Consider the following 12,532-nt stretch of genomic DNA (forward strand, 5'->3'; position numbering starts at 1 on the left):
CTTTGGGGTAATTAGCACCAGCTATTAGTCATGGAGATTTTATGATGGAGAGAGAGAGAGAGGAGGAAAGGGCAGGGAGTGCAGAAATAGAGAGTGGAATGGACTGGATCCTCCTTTCCTCAATGTGGATCGATGAAAAGGCTACATAGTCATCCACCATATATGGTGGATGACATTCTCTATCATTATCATATCAATATTACCACTGCAACTTTATTTATTTCACATCGTTCAAGAGTTTTCAGATTAGCCGTCATGAAGCAAAGAAACAAGACAAGAAGTAATCACTTTAAAATAATTTGGACGCTTGTGGGAACATATTAAGACAGTGTGCTACTGGTGAGAGTCATGGGACTCCTTTAGTACAGTCCTTGTCCTGGAGAGCAACATTGGTGTGCAAGCTTTTGTTCCAGCCCAGCAGTTAAACGCTTTATAAACCAGAGTTGCACTGAGGCGGTGTGTAATAGTAGGAAGACCACTTAGTGCAGGGTGAGCTGCATAATCAGATCTGACGTAAATAACATGAGTAAGTCTACCTCTGATAAGCTTCCCAGTAAAGCATTAAAAACAATTAAGCAACCCAGAAAAGTGCTAAAAATAGCCCATATTAACATGCTTGTAACAGATGACATTCATATTTTGAATATCTCTAAAACTCACTAAGATAATACTTTTGATACAGCGGTAGCAATACATGGTTATAACATTTACCGAAAAGACAGAAATGCCAACGGAGGCGGTGTTGCGGTCTATATTAAGAACCACATTCCTGTAAAGCTTAGAGACGATCTAATGTTAAATACTGTTGAAGTAATATGGCTACAGGTTCATCTGCCTCACCTAAAACCTATTCCTGTGGGAAAACCACCAAGTGCTAACTGTCAGTATCTGGATAATATGTGTGAAATGCTTGATAATGTATGTGATATGAACAGAGAAGTATATTTTCTGGGTGATTTTAAATATTGACTGGCTATCATCAAGCTGCTCACTCAGGAAAAAACTTTAAACAGTGCCTGCAACCTGGATCAGGTTGTCAGTCAACCTACCAGGGTAGTTACAAGCAGCACAGGAATTAAATCATCAACATGTATTGATTACATCTTTACTAATGCTGCAGATATTTGCTTTACAGCAGTATCCAAATCCATAGTATGTAGTAATCACAATATAATAGCCATATCTAGGAAAACCAAAGTTCCAAAGGCTGGGTCTAATATAGTGTATAAAAGGTCATACAATAAGTTTTAAAGTGATTCATATGTTGATGTAAAGAATACAGTTGAAGTCGGAAGTTTACATACACTTAGGTTGGAGTCATTAAAACTTGTTTTTCAACCACTCCACAAATTTCTTGTTAACAATCTATAGTTTTGGCAAGTCGGTTAGAACATCTACTATGTGCATGACACAAGTCATTTTTCCAACAATTGTTTGCAGACATTATTTCACTTAAACTTCTGACCCACTGGAATTGTGATAGTGAATTATAAGACTAATTGACGACATTTGAGTCAATTGGAGGTACCTGTGGATGTATTTAAAGGCCTACCTTCAAACTCAGTGCCTCTTTGCTTGACATCATGGGAAAATCAAAAGAAATCTGCCAAACTGTAGACCTCCACAAGTCAGGTTCATCCTTGGGAGCAATTTCCAAACACCTGAAGGTACCACGTTCATCTGTACAAACAATAGTACGCAAGTATAAACGCCATGGAACCACGCAGCCGTCATACTGCTCAGGAAGGAAATGCATTCTGTCTCGTAGAGATGAACGTACTTTTGTGTGAAAAGTGCAAATCAATCCCAGAACAACAGCAAAGGACCTTGTGAAGATGCTGGAGGAAACGGGTACAAAATTATCTATATCCACAGTAAAACGAATCCTATATCGACATAACCTGAAAGGCCGCACAGCAAGGAAGAAGCCACTGCTTCAAAACCGCCATAAAAAAGCCAGACTACGGTTTGCAACTGCACATCGGGACAAAGATCGTACTTTTTCAGAAATGTCCTCTGGTCTGATGAAATAAAAATAGAACTGTTTGGCCATAATGACCATCATTATGTTTGTAGGAAAAAGGGGAAGCTTACAAGCTGAAGAACACCATCCCAACCGTGAAGCACAGTGTGGCAGCATCATGTTGTAGGGGTGCTTTGCTGCAGGAGGGACTGGTGCACTAAATATATGCCATCATGAAGAAGGAAAATTATGTGGATATGTTGAAGCAACATCAAGACATCAGTCAGGAAGTTAAAAGCTTGGGTGCAAATGGGTCTTCCAAATGGACAATGACCCCAAGCATACTTCCAAAGTTGTGGCAAAATGGCTTAAGGACAACCAAGTCAAGGTATTGGAGTGGCCATCACAAAGCCCTGACCTCAATCCCATAGAACATTTGTGGGCAGAACTGAAAAAGCGTGTGCAAGCAAGGAGGCCTAGGAACCTGACTCAGTTACACCAGCTCTGTCAGGAGGAATGGGCCAAAATTCACCCACTTATTGTGGGAAGCTTGTGGAAGGCTACCCGAAACGTTTGACCCAAGTTAAACAATTTAAAGGCAATGATACCAATTACTAATTGAGTGTATGTAAACTTCTGACCCACTGGGAATGTGATGTAAGAAATAGAAGCTGAACTAAATCATTCTCTCTGCTATTATTCTGACATTTCACATTCTTAAAATAAATTGGTGATCCTAACTGACCTAAGACAGGGAATTTTTACAATAAATGACAGGAATTGTGAAAAACTGAATCTAAATGTATTTGGCTAAGGTGTATGTAAACTTCCGACTTCAACTGTACATTCAGGTATCATATCTTCTCAATGTCATACCTGCACATATACTGTATTTTCAAAAGCTAATTGATAGACAAGGAAATAAGAAAATAAAATACCATTTATTGTCTTAACTATCTAGGCCTGTAAATACACTGTGTTTACAAAACATTCGGAACACGCTTATATTGAGTTGCACCCCGCTTTGCCCTCAGAACAGCCTCAATTCGTCAGACCATGGACTACAAGGTGTCGAAAGGACCATTCTTGATACACACGGGAAACTGTTGAGCATTAAAAAAAGCTGCAGCTTTGCAGTTTTTGAAAAGGCACTAAAATCTTTTGTCTTGCCATTTCACCCTCTGAATGCCACACCTACACGATCCATTTCTCAATTGTCTCAAGGCTTAAAAATCATTTTTTGACCTGTCTCCTCCCCTTTATATACACTGATTGAAATAGATTTAACAGGTGACATCAATAAGGGATTATAGCTTTCTCCTAGATTCACCTGGTCAGTCTATGGCATGGAAAGAGCAGGTGTTCCTAATGTTTTGTATAGTCAGTGTATAGCTCACTATTGGATGATCATAAATAAATAAATTGTCCCTCCTTAGAAAAAAGTCAATATATCAAGTTTCAGTTTGATAGGGTGTGTCAAAACACATGACTTGCATGTTTCCACAAGAATGAGGTGTGTCTGTCTGTAAACAATTCCATTATGCCTTGAGGTTGGGTTTTCATGAAGCAATGATTTACCCAAGCATTAGGTAAGGGTGTTCACTATGCAACAAGGCTAAACCCTTCTCAGTGTTAATGGAGAAGGTTGCTGAAATAGTTAATTAGTGAAGCCTTGATACAAAGTTGCCATAGCTTTCATTACGCTGGGAAACAGACTGGATAAGTAATTAATTTCCTACTTCTCCTTAGATTCTAAAATCTTGACATTATTGACAAAAAATCTGTGCTCATAGTGCCCACAGCATTTTTCCCTGGACAATGGCGTTGCACTGTAAATCATTAACAGCTCTCTTATTGACAAAGGACCTTTCACTGTTTACATTATTACATCATTCATTGCCAGTTCGGCCAAACACTTTGGTATATGTGTTGGAACTCAGTGGCTGCATGTCCCCTCATTAGATTAGCTGTTTTAAATTGAGAATTTTTTGGTACATGTAAAGAATATATGCCATACTTTCACCTTTCATCAGTCAATGTGTTTTTCCTCTTTCCTCAAAGTAGTTTAACCGGTTTGGCACCCTTTTTATTTACGTTCACAGGTGTGTGAAGACTGAAAATAAAACTCCTTTTTCTCCTCATTTGGATCTTTGGGACTCTTTTGGATGTACAGCTTTTTTTTTAAGTGTTAAACTGACATAAACTTCATGTCATGATGAAGTCCACAAAGGATTTATTGGAGTTTCTGGACCTGAGTCATCTGTCCACAGATGAGGAATTGGCAATCCGACAGGTGCTTCAGCGAGATGACAACCTCAGGAAGCGAGAGACTGGACGCATACGGTAATTCATTTATGGCCTTGGTGGCAATATTTTTGGGTCGAATACATGCTGAGAATGAACATGTCCTATTTCATGATAGTTAATGTTGTGCTCAGGCACTGATGTTCGGCGAATATGCCTGACTCGCAGTCGGCATTCCAATTCATTCAAAAGGTGTTCGATGGGGTTGAAGTCAGGGCTCTGTGCAGGCCAGTCAAGTTCTTCCACATCTACTGTATCTTGACAAAACATGTATGTATGTATGGACCTCGCTTTGTGCACGGGGGAATTGTCATGCTGAAGCAGGAAAGGGCCTTCGCTAAACTGTTTCCACAAAGTTGGAAGCACAGAATCATCATTGTATGCTGTAGCTATAAGATTTCCCTTCACTGGAACTAAGGGGCCTAGCCCGAACCATGAAAAACAGGCCCAGAGCAGGTAGTGTTCTCCTGGCATCCTCCAAACCCAGATTAGTCGGTCGGACTTCCAGATGGTTAAGCGTGATTCATCACTCCAGAGAACGTGTTTCCAGTGCTCCGGAGTCCAATGGCGGTAAGCTTTACATCACTCCAGCTGACTCTTGGCATTGCGCATGGGGATCTTAGGCTGCTCTGCCATGGAAACCCATGTCATGAAGCTCCCGACAAACAGTTCTGGTGCTGCATCCAGAGGAAGTATGCATTCATATATAAATACAGCATAGGCCTAGGCTACATAGCAGAGTTGGGGTAAATTCCATTTCAATTCCAGTCATTTGAGGAAGTACAATGAAATTCCAGTTCCCATTCCAATTCTCTTCAGTGAGTGTTGCAACCGAGGACAGACAATTTTTACGCGCTATGCACTTCAGCACTTGGCTGTCCCATTCTGTGAGCTTGTGTGGCCTACCGCTTCGAGGCTGAGCCGTTGTTGCTCCTAGACATTTCCACTTCACAATAAAAGCATTTACAGTTGACCGGGGCAGCTCTAGCAGGGCAGAAATTTGACGTACTGACTTGCTGGAAATGTGGCATCCTATGATGCCATGCAGAAAGTCACTGAGCTCTTCAGTATGAGACATTCTACTGCCAATGTTTGTCTATGGAAATTGCATGGCTGTGTGTTCGATTTTATACACCTGTCAGCAACGGGTGTGGCTGAATTGCCGAATGCACTAATTTGAAGTGGTGTCCACATACTTTTGTATATACATTCAGACCCATTGTCTTTTTGTTACTTTACAGCCTTATTCTAAAATGTTTTAAACAGTTTTCCCCCCATCTCAATCTACACACAATACCCCATCATGACAAAGCAAAACGTTTTTTTTTTTGCAAATGTATTAAAATATAAAAACTGTATCACATTTACATAAGTATTCAGACCCTTTACTCAGTACTTGTTGAAGCAGATTTGGCAGCAATTACACCCAAGAGTAATCTTGAGTATGACTCTACAAGCTTGGCCCACCTGTATTTGGGGAGTTTCTCCCATTTTTCTCTGCAGATCCTCTCATTCTCTTTCAGGTCTCTCCAGGGTTCAAGTCTGGGCTCTGGCTGGGCTATTCAAGGACATTCAGAGACTTGTCCCAAAGCTCCTCTGTTGTCTTGGCTGTGTGCTTAGGGTCTTTATCCAGTTGGAAGGTGAACATTCGCACCAGTCTGAGGTCCTGAGTGCTCTGGAGCAGGTTTTCATCAAGGATCTCTCTGAACTTTGCTCCTTTCATCTTTCCCTTAATCCTGACTAGTCTCCCAGTCCCTGCCGATGAAAACATCCCCACAGCATGATGCTGCCACCACCATGCTTTATTGTAGGGATGATACCAGGTTTCCTCCAGACGTGACGCTTGGCATTCAGACCAAAGGGTTCAATCTTGGTTTCATCAGACCAGAGAATCTTGATTTTCATGGTCTGAGAGTCCTTTATGTGCGTTTTGGCAAACTCCAAGCAGGCTGTCTTGTGACTTTTACAGTGGAGTGGCTTCCATCTGGCCTCTCTACCATAAATGCCTGATTGGTGCTGTATTGCAGAGATGTTTGTCCTTCTGGAAGGTTCTCGCATCTCCACAGAGGAACTCTGGAGCTCTGTCAGAGTGACTATCGGGTTCTTGTTCATGCCCCTGACCAAGGCCCTTTTCCCCCGATGGCTCAGTTTGGCCTGGCGGCCAGCTCTACAGAGAGTCTTGATGGTTCCAATCAATCTTCTTCCATTTAAGAATAATGGAGGCCAATGTGTTCTTTTGGACCTTCAATGCTGCAGAAATGTTTTGGTACCCTTCCCAAAATTTGTGCCTCGACACAATCCTGACTCGGAGTTCTACGGACAATTCCTTCGACCTCATGGCTTGGTTTTTGTGCAAACATGCACTGTCAACTGTGGGACCTTACAGTTGAAGTCAGAAGTGTTCATACACTTATGGAGGTGTCATTAAAACTCGTTTTTCAACCACTCCACACATTTCTTGTTAACAAACTATAGTTTTGGCAAGTCGGTTAGGACATCTACTTTGTGCATGACACAAGTCATTTTTCCAACAATTGTTTACAGACAGATTATTTCACTTATAATTCACTGCATCACAATTCCAGTGGGTCAGAAGTTTACATACACTTAATTGACTGTGCCTTTAAACAGCTTGGAAAATTCCAGAAAATGATGTCATGACTTTAGAAGCTTCTGATAGGCTAATGGACATCATTTGAGTTAATTGGAGGTGTACCTGTGGATGTATTTCAAGGCCTACCTTCAAACTCAGTGCCTCTTTGCTTGACATCATTGGAAAATCAAAAGAAATCAGCCAAGACCTCAGGAAAAAGATTGTAGACCTGAGGGTGCTTTGCTGCAGGAGGGACTGGTGCACTTCACAAAATAGATGGCATCATGAAGCAGGAGATTTATGTGCATATATTGAAGCAACATCTCAAGACATCAGTCAGGAAGTTAAAGCTTGGATGCAAATGGGTCTTCCAAATGAACAATGACCCCAAGCATACTTCCAAAGTCAAGGTATTGGAGTGGCCATCACAAAGCCCTGACCTCAATCCTATAGACAATTTGTGGGCAGAACTGAAAAAGCGTGTGCGAGCAAGAGGCCTACACACCGGACTCAGTTACATCAGCTCTGTCAGGAGGAATAGGCCAAAATTCACCCAACTTATTGTGGGAAGCTTGTGGAAGGCTACCCAAAACGTTTGACACAAGTTAAACAATTTAAAGGCAATGCTACCAAATACTAATTGAGTGTATGTAAACTTCTGACCCACTAGGAATGTGATGAATTTGACATTATTCTGACATTTCACATTCTTAAAATAAAGTGGTGATCCTAACTGACCTAAAACAGGGACTTTTTCCTAGGATTAAATGTCAGGAATTGTGAAAAACTGAGTTTAAATGTATTTGGCTAAGGTGTATGTAAACTTCCTACTTCAACTGTATATAGTCAGGTGTGTGCCTTTCCAAATCATGTTAAATCAATTGAATTTACAACAGGTGGACTCCAATCAAGTTGTAGAAACAGGATGTACCTGAGCTCAATTTCAAGTCAAATTTGGAAAAAGTAAAGGGGTCTGAATCATTTCCGAATGTACTGTATAGTGTATCTCAATGCAGTTAAATACTTGGAATTATACTTAACAAAAATAAAAACACAACATGTAAAGTGTTGGTCCCATGTTTCATGAGCTGAAATCAGGAGCAGAACTGTTCCATACTCACATGTGTTTACCTCCCTCTTACTGAGCATTTATCCTTTGCCAAGATAATCCATCCACCTGACAGGTGTGGCATATCAAGAAGCTGATTAAACAGCACAATCATTACACAGGTGCACCTTGTGCTGAGGACAATAAAAGGCCAGTTTTCACACAACACAATGCCACAGATGTCTCAAGTTTTGAGTGAGCATGCAAATAGCAATGCTGACTGCAGGAATGTCAACCAGAGTTGATGCCAGATAATGTAATGTTATTTTCTCTACCATAAGCCTCCAACGTCATTTTAGATAATATGGCAGAACGTCCAACAGGCCTCACAACCGCAGACCACGTGTAACCACACCAGCCCAGGACTTCCACATCCAGTTTCTTCACCTGCGAGATCATCTGAGACTAGCCACCCAGACAGCTGATGAAACTGAGGAGTATTTCAGTCTGTAATAAAGCACTTTTGTGGTGAAAAACTCATTCTGATTGGCTGAGCCTGGCTCCCCAGTGGGTGGGCCTATGCCCTCCCAGGCCCACCTATTGCTGCGCCCATGCCCAGTCATGTGAAATCTGAAGATTAGGACCTAAAGAATTTATTATCAATTGACTGATTTCCTTATATGAACTGTAACTCAGTAAAATTGTTGAAATTGTTGCATGTTGTGTTTATATTTTTGTTCAGTATAGATTACTTGAAATTAGTACTGTTCATTTGTTATATTCAGCCCTTCAGCCCAAATTTAAGAGCTGATTTGAACATATGCAGTGAGGGAAAAAAGTATTTGATCCCCTGCTGATTTTGTACGTTTTCCCACTGACTAAGAAATTATCAGTCTATCATTTTAATGATAGGTTTATTTGAACAGTGAGAGACAGAATAACAACAAAAAATCCAAACAAACGCATGTCAAAAATGTTATTAATTGATTTGCATTTTAATTACGGAAATAAGTATTTGACCTCTCTGCAAAACATTTATGTATTTATTTTACCTTTATTTAACCAGGTAGGCAAGTTGAACAATTTCTCATTTACAATTGCGACCTGGCCAAGATAAAGCAAAGCAGTTCGACACATACAACAACACAGTTACACATGGAGTAAAACAAACATACAGTCAATAATACAGTAGAAAAATAAGTCTATATACAATGTGAGCAAATGAGGTGAGATAAGGGAGGTAATGGCAAAAAAGGCCATGTTGGCAAAGTAAATACAATATAGCAAGTAAAACATTCGAATGGTAGATTTGTAGTGGAAGAAAGTGCAAAGTAGAAATAGAAATAATGGGGTGCAAAGTAGCAAAATAAATAAATACAGTAGAGGTAGTTGTTTGGGCTAAATTATAGATGGGCTATGTACAGGTGCAGTGATCTGTGAGCTGCTCTGACAGCTGGTGCTTAAAGCTAGTGAGGGAGATGTGTTTCCAGTTTCAGAGATTTTTGTAGTTCGTTCCAGTCATTGGCAGCAGAGAACTGGAAGGAGAGACGGCCAAAGGAGGAATTGGCATGACTTAGTACTTGGTGGCAAAACCCTTGTTGGCAATCAGAGGTCAGACGTTTCTTGTAGTTGGCCACCAGGTTTGCACACAACTCAGGAGGGATTTTGTCCCACTCCTCTTTGCAGATCTTCTTCAAGTCATTAAAGGTTTCGAGGCTGACGTTTGGCAACTCGAACCTTCAGCTCCCTCCACAGATTTTCTATGGGATTAAGGTCTGGAGACTGACTAGGCCACTCCAGGACCTTAATGTGCTTCTTCTTGAGCCACTCCTTTGTTCCCTTGGCCGTGTGTTTTGGGTCATTGTCATGCTGGAATACCCATCCACGACCCATTTTCAATGCCCTGGCTGAGGGAAGGAGGTTCTCACCCAAGATTTGACGGTACATGGCCCCGTCAATCGTCCCTTTGATGAGGTGAAGTTGTCCTGTCCCCTTAGCAGAAAAACACCCACAAAGCATAATGTTTCCACCTCCATGTTTGACGGTGGGGATGGTGTTCTTGTGGTCATAGGCAGCATTCCTCCTCCTCCAAACACGGCGAGTTGAGTTGATGCCAAAGAGCTCCATTTTGGTCTCATCTGACCACAACACTTTCACCCAGTTGTCCTCTGAATCCTTCAGATGTTCTTTGGCAGACTTCAGACGGGCATGTATATGTGCTTTCTTGAGCAGGGGGACCTTGCGGGCGCTGCAGGATTTCAGTCCTTCATGGCGTAGTGTGTTACCAATTGTTTTCTTGGTGACTATGGTCCCAGCTGCCTTGAGATCATTGACAAGATCATCCCGTGTAGTTCTGGGCTGATTCTTCACCGTTCTCATGATCATTGCAACTCCACGAGGTGAGATCTTGCATGGAGCCCCAGGCCGAGGGAGATTGACAGTTCTTTTGTGTTTCTTCCATTTGGGAATAATCATACCAACTGTTGTCACCTTCTCACCAAGCTGCTTGGCGATGGTCTTGTAGCCCATTCCAGCCTTGTGTAGGTCTACAATCTTGTCCCTGCCACCTTGGAGAGCTCTTTGGTCTTGGCCATGGTGGAGAGATTGGAATCTGATCGATTGATTGCTTCTGTGGACACGTGTCTTTTATACAGGTAACAAACTGAGATTAGGAGCACTCCCTTTAAGAGTGTGCTCCTAATCTCAGCTCGTTACCTGTATAAAAGACACCTGGGAGCCAGAAATCTTTCTGATTGAGAGGGGGTCAAATACTTATTTCCCTCATTAAAATGCAAATCAATTTATAACATTTTTGACATACATTTTTCTGGATTTTTTGTTGTTGTTATTCTGTCTCTCACTGTTCAAATAAACCTACCATTAAAATTATAGACTGATATTTCTTTGTCTGTGGGCAAACGTACAAAATCAGCAGGGGATCAAATACTTTTTTCCCTCACTGTAAAACATCTACATCTTTGAGAAGATTTACAGTGCAGTAGATTCATGTTAATAGAGAACAACATTTTTGTTGGAATATTTACTAAAATAATCAGGCTTTTCATTTACTACTTTTCCATCTGCTTTATTGTCTATTGGTGGCAGTCGTCTGCAAATCTCCATTCCTGACCCTAAAAAGCTTAAAGTTATGACTGGGGAGTGGTTCGAAGAGCTCCGGACTCATCGCTATGGACGACAGTCAGACGTGACAGAAGTTCTCAGGTCTTCAATGAGGAGAAAGAAGACAACCGGTATAGATTTTGTACTGATCACCATTAATCAGTTAAATAATTACACTCTCAATCAATGAAAGAATAATTCATATTTTCCATATTCGGATTTTAACCCCTTTGTCAGTCATCTCCCACTGTCACTCCTCAGGATAAAGACTGTAGTTACATTATTCATACAGAGGGATGGGCTGACCGAATATAAATAATCTGAGTGATCATTGTCTGCTTCTCAGCCTTTGGGACTAGCACTTTCAGCGATGTCGGACAAACAGAAAACAAAGAAGGAGAAAAGGAGAATAAGGACCCTCAAACCAAGACTTCTGAGATGTAAGTTTATTCTAAGAGTAGCCTACAATATCAAGATTTCTGGTCACACATGGAATACAAACATACAGATTGCAGAGGCTTAATTAAGCATTGAACAGTGAATTGCTACCTCCTAATAGAAGAGAAATGTGTTACAAGAGCAAACTTCTGGCATTAAAAGCTTCAGAAGATTTCTGTGCTGGTATTACAGAATTACTTTTACTGCAAGGTGTTTTCAAATCAAATGATATTTGTCACATGCACCGAATACAAGCTTACTGTGAAATCCTTACTTACAAGCCCTTAACCAACAGCAGTTTTAAGAAAATGGAGTTAAGAAAATTATTATTAAATAAACTAAAGTAACATAATAAAATAACAATAATGAGGCTATATACAGGGGGTACCGGTACTGAGCAAATGTGCGGGGGTACAGGCTAGTCGAGGTAATTTGTACATGTAGGTAGGGGAAAGGGACTATGCATAGATAATAGCGAGTAGCAGCATTGTAAAAACAAGAGGGGGGGTGTCAACGCAAATAGCTCGGTTGGCCATTAGATTTATTTTACTCAATTATTCGTTTCAGCTTAGAAAGCAAGGAATTATTGTATCGGTGTACGCAACTCTATTACTGTATCTATGCATGCAACTCACAAATTAAATCACTTGGCTCATCAACAATTGCAGGAAAATTGCTATTGAAGAAATACCTATTTGTCATTCAAACATTGTAATTTTGCCAAAGATACACTTTTTTTTAAAGAGTTCTACACCTTTCAGTCTTGCACTGACATTTGAAGTACTGCATATGCATATTAAGTACTTATATTCTTATTGTTTGAGTACAACTCCTTGCAATCTCTCTTTTCCACTCATAGCCAGACACCAGACACAAGTTTCCTCAACCCATCTTTTCGTGAAAAGGTTTGTTTTATTGCATTATTATTTGAGACAAAACTTTCTTTCACTTTAATCAAAGAGTTGATGCATAATAACACAATTGTGATCCTCAGGCTAACCAGGAACTTAGCAATGAGGAAAGCACTGTGGATACTGGTGAGTATGAAACATTTTGCAGCTGTGGA

General features: G+C 40.6%; 1 protein-coding gene across 1 annotated transcript in view; it reads left to right on the plus strand.

Annotated features, from left to right (window-relative positions):
• The first annotated feature begins 3,731 nt into the window (after positions 1-3,731).
• The window catches only part of si:ch211-266g18.6 (synaptotagmin-like protein 2), a 69,993-nt gene continuing 61,192 nt past the window's right edge, over positions 3,732-12,532 (plus strand). Inside the window, exons 1-5 of the mRNA XM_014209985.3 lie at positions 3,732-4,306; positions 11,014-11,159; positions 11,375-11,468; positions 12,326-12,371; positions 12,461-12,503. Of these exons, the coding sequence (XP_014065460.2) occupies positions 4,176-4,306; positions 11,014-11,159; positions 11,375-11,468; positions 12,326-12,371; positions 12,461-12,503 (460 nt within the window). The 5' untranslated portion in view covers positions 3,732-4,175. The remainder of the gene's footprint in view (positions 4,307-11,013; positions 11,160-11,374; positions 11,469-12,325; positions 12,372-12,460; positions 12,504-12,532) is intronic.

This window comes from Salmo salar, chromosome 09 (assembly GCF_965601325.2).
Source record: "Salmo salar chromosome 09, fSalSal1, whole genome shotgun sequence".
Classification (NCBI taxonomy): Eukaryota; Metazoa; Chordata; class Actinopteri; order Salmoniformes; family Salmonidae; genus Salmo; species Salmo salar.